General features: G+C 40.3%; 1 protein-coding gene across 3 annotated transcripts in view; it reads right to left on the bottom strand.

The window, feature by feature from the left end:
* The window catches only part of adamts3 (ADAM metallopeptidase with thrombospondin type 1 motif, 3), a 168,572-nt gene that overhangs the window by 67,318 nt on the left and 86,358 nt on the right, over positions 1-14,896 (bottom strand). For all 3 annotated transcript variants that reach the window (XM_074638806.1, XM_074638807.1, XM_074638805.1), the window contains one exon: positions 1,912-2,017. In XM_074638806.1, coding sequence (XP_074494907.1) covers positions 1,912-2,017 — 106 coding nt within the window. The remainder of the gene's footprint in view (positions 1-1,911; positions 2,018-14,896) is intronic.

The following is a 14,896-nucleotide window of genomic DNA, read 5'->3' on the forward strand; positions in this document are numbered from 1 at the left end:
CGTAGAATAAAAAAGTGAGAAAGACTGCTTACGGCATGGGAGGGGAGGTGGATGGGTCCAACAAACACAGGACTTTTAACCAGGAGACCGTTGTTTTGTATTTTACTGAGTTTACGTACTTATTTTAAGCCCAACCATGATGCTTTTCCTAAACCTAACTAAGTGGTTTTGGTTGTCTAAACAACGAGGCAAAACGTGACACTGACTTGCTATCCTCTGGTGAACAAGCGGGTCTATTATACGCTTTGGCATGATATCAACTTGGATTATCAGGCTACAAGTGCCCTCCCTAGCAGACAGTAAAGTGCCATTCACTGATAAAGTTGTGATCATCATTCATTTTGTACAACAGGGCTGTTAATGATACTGAGATAAAATACCCAATACTGTGAAAGAACACTGATTATTGAGTAAGAAATGCCAACATATCCGTGATCAAGATCAGCCACAAACAAACACCCCTGTTCAATCTTCACTAACAGCAGTTTAAGATCTTTCTTCCTGCCTCATGCAGCCGTTTATCTCCTCAGCTTAGGAAGCACTTAAGATTTTCAAACACCATCCTTCCTTCTCTTAACTGCTCTCTCAGGATCTTTTCTTTTTACTTTCTAGGATTTCATCTTGTCTCAGAATTTCCACTCACAGCAGCTGTGTGTGTGTGTTCAGTACAGCTCCTGGTTTACACATTGTTTGTTTTCCAGTCTATTGATCCCTGAAGTTCAGACCCTCTGTTCACTCGCCCCCGAGGGTCAAATGCAGAGCAACATCCGTGAAGTCTGAGGATTCGGTGTCCCGCTCAGGGACATTTCAGCAGTATGGTTTCCTGCTGTCTCAGCTGGTTGACTCCATCAAACAGCTGTGGCTCCTGCTGAAGGACAGCTTCTTTTTCTCTCTACACAGACGTCCTGCCTCCCTTTCCAAGCCATTTCAATTCCAACAACAAGCTCAAAAACAGCAACAAATAAAAACTTTTTTTTTTCGCCCTGCAGATGGTGTTTACATCTGCTGAATCTGAACATTTTTTGAATGTTTTATACGGCTTCTTTTTGTCTTATTTGTGTGGGTTTAACAGCCGCAAAAGCCACACGATCCTTTTGTGAATTTGGCCCTGAGAATCCAAACATTATAGCAAACTTTTGGTCTGTTTGTTCGCAGAAACTACAAGAATGAATTTTATTTTTCTGTCGTCTACGTGAAAAACATATCAAAATGTTCAAATCAAATAGCGGTGGGTAATTGTAGAGCGCTATGGTAGCAAACAGTGAGTGATTGCGGACACAGCATGTATTAAGCTTTCTTAATATATTCATGCTTCATCCATAATTTCCATCAAATCTGTCTTTTTTCTGTCTCTTTGCCTTTTCTGTGTTGCATAAATGAGAAGTTCCACCCGCATGTTTTGAAAGATTTGTGTTCCTGCGGGATTCAGGGGTTGCAGGCTTTAATCACTTTCCAAGCTGTGTGCGGTATCTCTTTGTGTGTGAGAGAAATTAAGAGCGAGTGGTGTTGTTGTGATCGGTACTTCAAAAGAGTAATATGTAGCAGGAGGTGTGTACTATGTGTAAGATGTATTCGGGAGTGGGAAAAGAAAGAGGGGGATATTATAACAAACAGTGGCTGAGGCTGCTTGTCTGTTTGGACATGAGCTTGATAAACAACCATGAAATCCAATAAAGAACAACATGTTCATTGTCAGAGAGCTGAAGGCCAATCTGCTTAAAGGTCCCACATGTCAGTTAACATAGAGATCATGGAGCCCCAGGAAGACATTCACATTGAACATGTGAGGCTGCGGTATTCAGCAGAATAGCAATGTGTATCACAACACAATGTCACCTTGGGAGGACGAGTGTGTGTGTTTAGGAGCTCCAAACACAGACAAAGAAGGAAGAACATAAAAGAAGAACTTACACGTGTCCGGTCTCGTGGGCCACAACGAAGGCTGAGGAGAAGCCATCTTCATGGTTGAGGGTGCAGCTCCGGACCGGGTGGCACATTCCTGTGACTGGAGCGTAACCTGAAGGACAACAGGGGAAAGGATGAAGGTTGTTGTAAGAAATGAAGCAAGAAAAATCAAGTCAAATGGACTTCTTATTAATAAATAAAACTGTCCAAATATTGACATGATAAATTATTCATCATGTTTTTACTCTTCGTATTTCCTACTTCTGATTTAAATGCATGCAATTAGGGATGTCACCATACCAGAAATTAAGTAGTCAATACCAATACCAATACCAATACTCTTCTCATGCTATATAGCCATGCAGATAGTTTCCGTTTTATGTATGGAGGTTCTGAGATTTCTGCTGCTGTCCAAATACTTTAGAGTAGTTACAGAGTTTTATTGCAGTGATCAAAGCGCTGAAAATCACATTCAAGACAGCAGCTTCCATCTCCAAAATATCCTGGTTACTTTGTATACTCAACAGATCTTGCTATCAACAGTTCTCAGTGAAAATACTTACTACCAAAGATATAGTTCCTAATGTCTGTGGATTATTCAGAGTAACTAGGCCAGTGTTTCTAGAGAGAGATGCTGCCAATGTAATTTTTCCAATGCTTTGAGATCTATCAAAGAACTTCCATTCACCTCCGTTGGGGTTTCACAGGCAGGTATCTCCACACCTGGGCAAATAAAAAGGACACCATCTGCATGGCTAAAAAGCACTCAGGTAAGTAGGACAGATCTGTGTGTATTTCTGTCTGTGCATGAACTGTTTACGTGTGTCACACGTGCATCATGAGTGTGACGATACATGTGATGATGAGCTCTGCAGCAAAACAGGAAATGGGTTATACAAATAAAACAGGAGTGGGGAGGGAGATTCAGCATGGAAGGAAGGAAGGAAGGAAGGAAGGAAGGAAGGAAGGAAGCGTTGTACGTTTGCCAGCTTCATGATTATTAATTATGACTGGAAATTCGTATTTTTAACTGTCCTACTATTTCCTGCTGTACTCAATTTGCACAATGTTGCATCAGTCGCCAACTGACAGTATGGAAGCCACAGACGGCAGCAAAGACGAACCTCAACTGTGCCAAAATTAGAATAAACATGTGTTTCCTCATCTAGTCCTCGCTCTGTGCTGTTGTTTTGCCACTTTAATGACGGTAACACACCTACTGTAGCTGCAACTAATGAATAAAGATGAGTCGTGTTTGGCACCAAAACCACAAATATTGAAAGCTTTTAAAAGAAGTGAATCACACACTTCCAGGCAAAGATACAGAAGCCATGAGAGATAGATTTTGGAGCAGCACTGCTGATATACATTTGGCACAGTGCCACTAAGAATGGCCTGTCCTGACTTCAAAAATAAATAAATTGACCATGTAGACATGCTGCCAAACCATCTTTTCATCATTTCTCAGTCTGAGTGACTTTCATGAATGAATGGATGCCAGAGTTTTTGCATTCGAATTTTAAGTTTCATCTTTTAAAGGGATATTTCGGGTGTTTTGAAGTGGGGTTGTATGAGGTACTTATCCATAGTAGGTGTATTACTTACAGTAGATGACGGTCGGCATACCCCAGTTTGGAGAAACAGACAGGAGTACCGACACCGGAGCGAAGCAATGTACTGCTGTGGATGGGGACGGCAGAAAAACTTATTTAAGCCACCTAAAAAAAGGCCCACCTAAGAAAATGTATATCCGTTTAAGTGTACGCTATATTTAGAATATTTTTTCCGACGGCGAACTGAACTGAAAGTTAAATGTATAGTTTTTGACATCTGAGTCTGCTGGTTTTGGTGATAGAGTAGATAAGATTAATTTTCAGTTCAGTTCCCCGTCAGAAAGGAGAAGGGCTGTCTAACGGCAAGATAAAGCAGTGAAAATATTCTAAATATAGCGTACACTTAAACGGATATATATTTTTTTTAGGTGAGCCTTTCTTTTAGGTGTCTGAAATAGGTTTTTCTGCTGCCCCCGTCCAGAGCACTGTATTGCTTTGCTCCTGTGCTGGTGCTCCTGTCTGCTTCTCCAAACTGGGAGCACACCGGCCGTCATCTACTGTAAGTAATACACCTAATACAACCTCACTTCAAAACACACAACTTTCACTTTAAAGTTTTAGCTTTGGTCTATTTTTTTGTACAGACTAAGAGATGTCATGTTGGGTTTTCTGCTGCCTTGTCAAAAAATCCATAAATATCATTACCAATTTATGACATTATTACACCTACAACTATATACCTATTGTATAGATAAAATACCTATCTTGAAGTTATTAATCTTTAAAGCAGTTCCAACTCTAACACAAATACAAAAACTGGAGCTGAAATTAAATAAAAAACAAACAAAAATGAGAAAAACAATCAAACTGGCCTAAAAACGGGGCCTTAAAACCAACAAAAAACTAAACTGATACTGAAGTCAAATTAAAAAAACTATTTATATTGAATGAAGCATGAAAGAGAAAGAAACCAAAAATTTGAATAGAAAAGTAAATACCCCTGAAATGTTCGTGCTGTGTGATATCCAGGAGGAAAAACAGTGGAACACTCTCAGTGCTAGCTCAGACCTAATTGACTTTTCATGCATTATGCTTTCCCATGAGTGTAATTTACTCTGGAAACTGGTAGGTGCACTTTTCAGTAAAACATTTTGTCCCCCTTGCATTTACAGAATGGGTGAATCTCTCTCGGTCCAGCTGTCTAGCCGTAGTGTAATGGGTAGACATTGATTACTTTCTGAGACTTAAAGTAAAGAGTGTGCAACTCTCCTGGGAGCCTGCAGGCTTAAAGATTAATAATCATGAAAAACTCACTTTGTCGGTGCTTGTGCACATACATTTGGATATCTAGAGTGTCTACCAACCCACAGACTGTGAAATTAGACAACCCAGTCAGTTTATTGTGGGCTGATTAAATCAGAAAACATGTGATTCAACAACCATTCAGATTTGGCTCCCCTTCCTATGTCACATGCAGGCTCATTAAAATATATCACCCACAGCTTGGGTCTTTCTCAAACCGGACCCTCCCCCCTCTACTACTTTATAGACACACTCGCAGCTGAATGAAGCACCCTTCTTTAAGGTGTAGGGTAAATACAGTGGCAAGCTTTGAGACGAACTTCCCTCTCTCCGATAGAAACTGTCATTTTATAACCATGGTTTGTGCACAGGGGATGTGCAAAAGTTCACAGTATTAAGAATACGGGTAGTTACACGGAGCACGTTCCATGACGAACACAAATGCCGTTGCACGTGGCCAGTGAGTTGGCATCGATGCAGGCTCTCTGTTAGAGGGTTTTTATAACCCACTTCCACTCCCCGCATATTGGTTTGGGATGGCACTTAATATGTCGGACGCTCCACATGAACCCGCAAATGGAGTGGAAATGGGTTGGGAGAGGGTTAATGGGGTGGTTTGAGAAAGGCCCCTTTAGAACTACCTTTGTAAAGATGCACCGTATTTTTCTTGCAAGCCAATCAGAGCAGACTGGGCTTTTTCAGGAGGGGGCCTTAAAGAAACAGGTGCTAGAACGGAGCGTTTCATACTGACAGTAAGAGAGAAATAATGTGTTTTTTTTAACATTAAAGCATCTAAACATGTTCTAGTAGAAACCCCAAATACAAGTATGAACTTGAAAATGAGCATATGTCCCCTTTAATTAAGTCTTCCTAAAACCATTTGTCCTCTAATCATCCGGCTTTGCAAAAGGGGAGCAAAAAAGACCTGACTGAAATACATGATATGACAGGTTTGAAATGCGGAGAGAGAGTAAGAAAAAGGAGATGAGATGGTGTTGATGGTGATTTTTAAAGAAAAAGTATGTTTGAGACAATGGCAGTCAGAGAAAACAAAGAAATAAGAGCTGAGTCATTCAGATTGAAGGCTGACAGAAATCCATCCTTTTCATGATAAACCCCACGATAGAGACAAACAGATAAACAGACAACCTTGGCTGTCAGAAGTTTTAAAGGTGAATACGGTATTTACTTCAAAATTATTCTCTTTGGTTTCATCCAAAAGTGCCTTTCGCTCTGAATACGACGAGAGATAACCGTGGTTGAGAGCTCATGCAGAATTCAAGCTGAAATATTATATTATTCCACTTATTTTATTAATATTTGATTTGGTGTTTCTGAGCATTTCTACGAATGGATGCATCTGACTGGTTGGGTCAATATGCTGGGATTACAGTGATATTGAACCAGATGGAGAGGGATCAACTCCCATCTCAAGCCAATGTCAGAGATAAACAAAGGCTCTGGGCATACGTGTCCTGTCCCCCAAAATTGTACAATTGTGAGCTGTGAGGTGTGCCACATGTACACTATTGGCCTAAAAAATGGAGAGGCTTCGAATCAGAAAACAAACACTTCACATACCTGCACCAGAACATTAATTTTTTACCATATATCTATAGTTATCAGAGGGGAAAAGTGAACTGACTCTCTTTTTTTGGATGTTCTGTATAAAAATATACGTTCCTTATTTCTTTTTTTCAGCTGTATGTTGCCAGATGCAATAAAACAAAATGATCTTAGCGGAAGAGAAATTCATACAAAAGACAATTAAAAGAGAGAGTAAAGTATAGATTGTATCAGTAAACTTCCATTTAAGCTAGCCGTAGGGACTTTAGCAGATTGTGTAATAAAATTTTACCGCTGACTTCACAGATAGACTTGAGGCTGAACATCAACACATTTCTAGTGGCCTATTTCTACCCAATATTATTAGATTTTATTTTATTTCAAGAATCTACATGTTTTCACTGATTTCACTTGAGCTATAGCCTACTAGCCTACGTTAATGAACAAACTGAAATCTAGCAATAAAAAGTACATGAAAGTGTATCCCATTGTTTGCAAATGTTGGTTAATGTACTGTAATGTGGTGAACTGATAATGTTGCCTCATCAGCAAAGAGCAGAGCTTAACCGTTAACCAGTTAATCTTTACTTTGACATAAATTGGCTTTAAATGGTGCAAATTCTGTCATTATATCATCATGTTTTAAAGGTTTTCTATACGATATCGAGAGCATAAATAAAGCATCAAACAACTATTTTGCTATGTAAAGATATAGAGGAGTAATGTCTACCTGAGCAGAGAATGAAGTCACTGTCTCGCTGTGTGTGTTGTAATCAGAGCTTCTATCAGCTTTGTTGACATAACCGAGCCGGCTGTGCGTGCTTTTAGTGCATGTTTGTGCATGTGAGCGTGCCCAACTGGCTAGCTCACAGCTGCCGCTCTACACTGCTCTCATAAGGCGGTTACAGCTGATAACGCCGTCCCAACCGACGGCGCTGTTACAGAAGCGTAGCACCCACCCTACGGTTCCCCCCCAGGTTAACACTGTTAGCTCTGTCAGCACTGTTACCGTTGTTTGCACTGTTAGCTTTGAGCCGTTGGCTCAGCTGTATCCATGTTGAGAGCCATGCGGAGCCAATAGAAATGCTCCAAATCTCGCATTTAGCACCTTTAAATAAAAGTAGGTTACTGTCACGTATAGAACATAGATACCAGAGTAAGTTTCAAAGTGGGAGAGGAGCCACATGGTTACATCATTTATTTGTTCTAAGTGCTATGTTCTTTTCATGGTATCTTTATGGTTTCTCAAGATAGAAGCATGCTTCTATCTTGAGAAACGAGGAACCTATAGTAATTGAACTATGCTGTCAGTTCATGTTATGGCCATTAGTTAGAATTATTTAAACTTGGGATAAAAGCAAGCCAGAGGGTTCAATCAGGCCTGAACCATAATGTAGTGTGAAGTGAATTGAATTAATGAATGTATCAATAGATTTCTACAAAGTGAAGCTTCTGCTCGCTGTCAGCTCTTTGGTAGTCACAGTTGATGTGTCTCTTTGCACCGACCTTTGACTTTTAATCAATGAGCAAGATATTTTTCTAAAACTGTTGAGTTCCATGTCCATCCAAGCCGCTGAAGTGTAGAAAATGAATGTGATTTGACCTCTGTAACCCTTTATGCACGAAAAAAAACTTGCACTTTGAAACTCCATACATACTAAGTAGCCAATTATAGGCCGTAAATGTGCTTTAAAAAAGGAAGATCATCTTGTCAAGTTTTTGAAAGCTTTTCTCCACTTGACAGAACGACCTGCCATATTTTTAAGCACACTCGGTAGTCCGTTTAAATGGATGCCTCACTTTAAAGCATTCGATCACCTGTGTGATCTGGGAGAGGTTGAAAATAAAATGCACTTGATACAGGCTTTTCCTTTAAATGTCTGCAGAATATGCTGATACATCTATCTATCTATCTATCTATCTATCTATCTATCTATCGTCTGATGAAGGACTTCAGTACCCATTTACAGACAAAGTGTTTCACCTAGCTCAGTCTATCTAATGCCTACCAACAGTGTAGGAGGGCGCTTTTTGTTTGATGTGTTAAAGCCACAGTCTCAGACGTTTTGTTTTATAGCTGTGATGTGGAAGATGGATTGTGTTAATATTTGTTTTGACACTTTGACACTTTCTTTGACATGCATGGAGGTGTATTGTATTTCGTCTTTATGTTATTGCTCCTATCTGTTATGTCTGTAGTAGGGCTGTCAAAGTAAACACGATAACGCGCATTGACATGTTATGATTTGAGCATATTTTTTTTATGCTGTGAGGGTTTCTGGACAATATTTGTCATTGTCTTGTGTTGTTAATTGATTTCCAATAATGAATATATACAGACATTTGCATAAAACAAGCATACTTGCCCACTCTCATGTTGATAAGAGCATTAAATACTTGACAAATCTCCCTTTAAGCCCTGGTCTGTAGTGTCTTTTAAGCCAATGTGGGCTGGACACCCTTTGATGCATGGCACTTTGAAAATGGTGGATAGCGCCTCCGGGTTGGGATTGAGTCACTGCCCAAAGCGAGGGAGTTCAAGTATCTCGGGGTCTTGTTCACGAGTGAGAGTAAACGGGAGAGTGAGATGGACAGGCGGTTTGGTGCGGCGTCAGCAGTTATGCGGGCGCTGTACCGCACTGTTGTGGTGAAGAGGGAGTGGAGTCGGAAGGCAAAGCTCTCGATTTACTGGTCCATCTACGTTCCAACCCTCACCTATTGTCATGAGCTTTGGGTAGTGACCGAAAGAATGAGATCTCGGATACAAGCGGCCGAAATGAGTTTCCTTCGTAGGGTGGTTGGGCTCAGCCTTAGAGATAGGGTGAGGAGCACAGACATCCGGAGGGAGCTCAGAGTAGAGCCACTGCTCATTCGTGTCGAAAGGGAGTTTGAGGTTTTCCCGTTTGAGGTTTTCCGGGCACATACAACTGGTAGGAGACCCCGGGGTAGACCCAGAACACGCTGGAGAGGTTATATATATCTCATCTGACCTGGGAACGCCTCAGGAAGAGCTGGAAAACGTTGCCGGGGAGAGGGATGTCTGGAATACCCTGCTAAAGCTGCTGCCCTCGCGACTTGGCCCCTGATAAGCAGAAGATAGTGGATGGACGCTTTGAAAAAACGTACAATCCACTAGCAACAGCAACAACAAGCGTTTTTCTGACGTGCCGTCTATATGGTTAACGCATCTTTAAACAATAACAGGTTGTTTTAAGCTTGACAAAAGACCAACATTGTTGTTTTTTAAGAGAAGACTGTCTCCATTGTGTGATAAGAAAGAAGTGAAGGGTATTTGACGGTAATTAACTGCTTATGTGTGTAAATAGACTTACTGAAGGAAACGCAGGATCACAACCTTGACAAAAAGATCCAACGTAATGCAGCAGGAATAGGTTTTGTTTGTTATGTTGTTTGATGGATTAGATTTGCTATTTCAGGGACTGACATTTCCATTCCATCTTTACCATCTATCAACCTCTTATATTATCTGTTCACTGTCCGTGGGGGTGAAATGTGGCCAATTGCTTTGTTTATTTCCGCCCGTGAAAATGATTCGTTTTCAAAACATGTCACACTCAAACAGAGAAGCTTAATGGCATCTTGCTTACAGCGTGGCTCTGCACTTATCAAAGTATAACAATGGCTCAAGGGAGGACTGCACAGATGTGATTGTAAGATGTTTTCTCCCCAGACAGCTTTGAAATAATTCTGCCTTTGATTAGTGGAGTCCTACAGGAAGCCATTGAGCCAATCACGTCTTTATGTCCTTGATGACTGAGGCTGCTCGGTGAGGGAATTGTCATATTTGATTGATTTTCAACTAGGCTGCAGCTATTGGCTCATTCCTCCTTATAGATTTCAGCTTGAACTGATGAAACACAGTAGCTACAGGATATATTATTAAAATACCCCTTGTATTCACATCAAACAAAAATTCCTGACAGTAGGCATGCCAATAGATAGAACAATTCAATTCAGCAATTAATTTGCCTCTCCATTGTTGGTGAATGACTGCTGGCTAGCTGTGGATAGTGGGAGGAGGATGCAAGCACGTATCTTCTCTACTGTGTCTTATACTATAGTGGGAAAAATAAGAGGGAGCTTCAAAAGATTTGGATTTTGCACAGAAATGAAAGAAAAACAACGAGGAGGAAGACAGTAAACTTCAAAATGTGTCAAAAAGTCAATTCTTTCCTCCTAAAATCAAAGTTAACTTGAATCTCAAACAGTACAATAAAAAAAGTCAAGCACAAAAACAGCCGTTTGCCTCTTTGTTGTTGCTGCTGCACGAACAGACACAGCATGCTACAGTATATGATGAACTAAAGTAACTTTTAGCACAGCGGGAAGACGTCGTAGAAAAAGGTTAAAAGAAAAGTTAGTTCAGTTGGTTTATTATTGGGCTAAAGACTGTAGAACATTCTGTATGGATTAAGAGGCTCACTAAAGAGACAAAATGGTATCAAAAATAGTAGTTAAAGTCTGTAATTGAGACGCAGTATCCTGTATTGTGACAATACATTTGGTACACCTTGTAGTCTTTAAGAAAACGTTAGCACAAATTTGGAGCATTATTTAACCTTCTTCTCGACCTACTATAACGTGGTTGGTACCAACGGATTCTTTAGGTTTTCTAGTTTCATAAGATACCAGTATATTCACTCTAACTTCAAAGCTGATCCCGCTACAACCTAGAAACCGCAAGTGGTGTTAATTCGTTAAAGAAATTAGTGGCGTTAAAACTAATTTGCGTTAACACGTTATTATCGCGTTAACTTTGACTGCCTTATTTCTTTTTAAAATGTTTTTAATATTGCACACCTTGGACCTCCATAAAAGATAGCATTAAACATTGCTTTTGATAAAATCTCCATCTCCATGGCTCCGTTTATATTCTACTTAGGTTAGCATCTTTGCTAATTTGATGTGTATTCCATCTGTTTGGAGAAATGAAGCCCAAAAAGGCATGACAGGGGAGAACCTTTCAAATTATCAGCATGTGTTAACATGACCTAACTGCAATACTGTGCATCCAAACATGAAATTGCAACATGCAGACTTTGTTCCCATGATATAGCGTACATACCATTCAGAACTGTGAAGCACTAGACACAAAAAACAAGTCCATTGTGCTGTGAGTGTCTGCAGGCAATAAGACATTGGCTGAAAGATTTTAATCCTCTAGGTAAAATGTTTTGATGCAGCTTTGAACTCAGTTCAATTACGGTGCATCCCTGCAGGGAACAGCCCACTAAAGTATAATGTCTGCTAGCTTCTATTAAGGGCAGGAGTCACCTGCTGATCTTCCAGCTGTCACTGATGCTTTAATTCTCAGTATGAATTAGATGCATTGTTTACTGCATATGAAAATATGAACACATGCCAACCTTTTTCTATCTGTGCCAGGCCTAGTGGGGTGACGAAATAACTCATGGATTCTTTGTAATATTCTTCTTAACAGTCATTTACATACGAGGCGGCAGTGAAGTGAAAATGAAAAAGATAAAAGGTTTTGTTTCTATGCTAAGTTTACAGTAGTACAATGTTATACCACTTACAGTATGCAGGCATGCACTGATATTAATTACACATGCAGAGTCGGCTTGTGTCCCTGATACGGCTCAGTGTGTTGTTGCTCAGGGGATCAATTCAAAACCCTAACTATGAACCTACTATACCATCTCTGATATCACACAGACTGTTGGTCAAAGAAGGGATGTCCGTTTTGTTTCCCGAGTGCTTTACAAAGGCCAGACTATAATCAGTATCTGATCGGAGGGGTCTCTCATCACCCTGAAGGGGTTTATTTCACAACAATGACCCGCTAGCTGTACATTATCCAACTTATTAAACAGCTACTTACTTAAGAAATCATTTGATACAGAAATGGTCCACCAGAGTCCAAGATTAGAACTGCATCCATAGCAACGGTCTTTCATACATAGTAACAGGTCTGCTATAAAGAAATAACAGACTGTAGAACGCCGTGATCGACCAATCAGAACTGAGTATTCAACAAAGCCGTGTAATAATAAAGGGAAAGCTACCTCGGTATAAATGTATAAATGGTATCAATGTTACCAGCTCACTCCATTGCCATCCCTGATGAAGATCTACTCCATGTCTACAAGGTCAAATGAGAAGGATCATGCCCATGAAAAGTGCTTGCCTCCAGGCACCTACATGGCATGATCTGTCAGAAAGGTTGCAACTCAAATCACAACAACATGGAAGCTGAAAGTGAGTGGCAGTTTGTCACATAATTGTTTCTTGGGCGTCAGCAAACCGATGGCACTCAGTATATGTTGTGGCCTGTTGGTAGCTGGTATAGTCACAGTATGTATTCATTCCCATAGACAGAACAACAAATCTTTTCTCCAGCGCTACCTATGCTGTGAAAGAAGCTACAGACGGGAAAATATAACCCCCTGAGTCTAAGCCTGCACGGTCACATAGAGATTGGTTCATGCTTTCTATGTCGCCAGACGGGCGGGGGCCTCTGATGGACTGTCCATGTACCTTGACTCTTATTCCCATGACAACCACATGTCTGAAAGTCTGCTATACAATTCAGCTTCAAAATAAAATGAGTTTAACTACCAAGTCCAGATAAGCCAATCCTGGATGAGTGGGTTACATAGTGTCTCACAGTTCATGTAGAGCATGACATTGTATACCAGGTCACTTATGCCTCAGCAGCATGGCACTGACTGCGTGCACTATGTTGATCTCCATTTTATGCCTGAAAAAGCTGAAGGCATGTAACCATGTGTATTTTCTTTGGTCAAAATGGAAAAATTACATTTTCTTATGTTGTTTTGTTCACACCACCCAATTAAAATTGACCTGTACTCTGTAAATTGAATGTCGTGAACTCACAGGTATTAGACAAAGTTTTAATAACCTGTCATCTCGCAAGTTTAGAGACCCTAGCAGTTGCTACTTTGATGGCAAGTGGCAAAACTCAAACTTTAACAGCTTTTGCAAACAACACATGAAGTGACTACAAAGGTGGGACTGATAAAGAGTAATGAGCTGGTTCGATGGGATGTCGGTGTCGCAAAACCAGTTAAAGATAAAGTGATTTCACTCAAGTTAAGTTCGCAACTGAGATCCATCAGCCTCTGGACAGGCAGATTAATGGGGCTGCTGGGTGAGGGAATTGTCATATTGATTGATTTTCAACCAGGCAGCGGGTATTACTTTATTCCTCCCAATAGATTTCAGCTTGAAACTGATGAAACACAGTAGCTACAGTATATATCATAAAAATTCCCCTTGTATTCAACAAAACTGCAATACAAATGGCCTGACATGGCCTGACGAATGAATAGAACCGTTAAATTCAACAATTAATATTCTCCACTATGGGGAATTACTGTTGGCTAGCTGTGAAAGGTGGATGCAAATACTGTGTCTTTTACTGTACTGGGAAAAATGAGAAGGAGCTTCAAAAGATTTGTTTTTTGCAAAGAAATAGACGAAAAGACAGTGGGGAGGAAGACAGAAAACTTTAGTAAGTAATGTTGAATTTCAAAGAAAAGTCGAGCACAAAACAGCTTTTTGCCTCTAGTTGTCATGTTGCTAATGGGTGAATGTGACGGTAAAATGGCAAAAAGGAAGGAATTAGCAGATTAGCACACATTGTTTGCTTCCAAAATAAAGGCAGCTGTTGTTCAAAGGGGAAAATAAAAAGGCATAAAGCAAGTTGAATGGGCCTTTAATAGCACCAATTTTGGACAGTTGCTCTCATTGTTTCAGTTTGGCTGCTGTGGAGGAAATAAGAAGAGGGGCGAGCAGTCAATATCTGGCAGACAGTGTAAATTGCCCTGAGCATCCAGCCTTTCCAGGTATGCATTTACAAGAATATGAATTAAGGAAAGGTCTCAACTATGAAGCCCAAAAGGGCTTTTGGGTGTTACCTTTGGGGGATCAGTCATTGATAAAGAGGCTTTTTGATTGTTCAGGGCTCTTTTCAGACAGGCCCTGTACTTTTACCTCAAGCTACTGGAGCATGCTAACTGCAGCTAAAATATAATCAGAGAGAATCTGGACAGATTTCACAAATGAGTCACGTCTCACGCTAAAACTGTCTTGAAAACAGCTTGTTAAAAGGGCAACACGAAATTTGCATAATCATTTTGTTTTGCTGTGTAATCCCTCAAAATGAATCGAGGGCAGTCTGAGTCTCTCACGACCATTAAATGTCAGAATAAACCACAGAACAAGTTACACATTTGCAAGCAAGACTGCTTTTACATAAGGGATAATGCCGGACGAGGTGTCCATATTCAGGAATTAATGGACAACCTGGAGGCCATTAATGCCTGATTATGGACACCTTAAAGGGCATTATCCTACCAGGTCACTTGCCAAAGGAAAAAAAATAAGAACATTAATTTATATATATTTACTCCGTTTTCCTGGTAACCCTGAGGGTTTGCTAATACCTGGAACAATCATTGCCATCCCATTAGGTTCTTATGCAATTGAAACACTGCTCCAGTAAATAGGACAGAGCTTAGATACTACTTGGCAACGGGAGGTATTTCTAGTCCGCTCACATCATA

This window comes from Sebastes fasciatus, chromosome 6, assembly GCF_043250625.1.
Source record: "Sebastes fasciatus isolate fSebFas1 chromosome 6, fSebFas1.pri, whole genome shotgun sequence".
Taxonomy (NCBI): Eukaryota; Metazoa; Chordata; class Actinopteri; order Perciformes; family Sebastidae; genus Sebastes; species Sebastes fasciatus.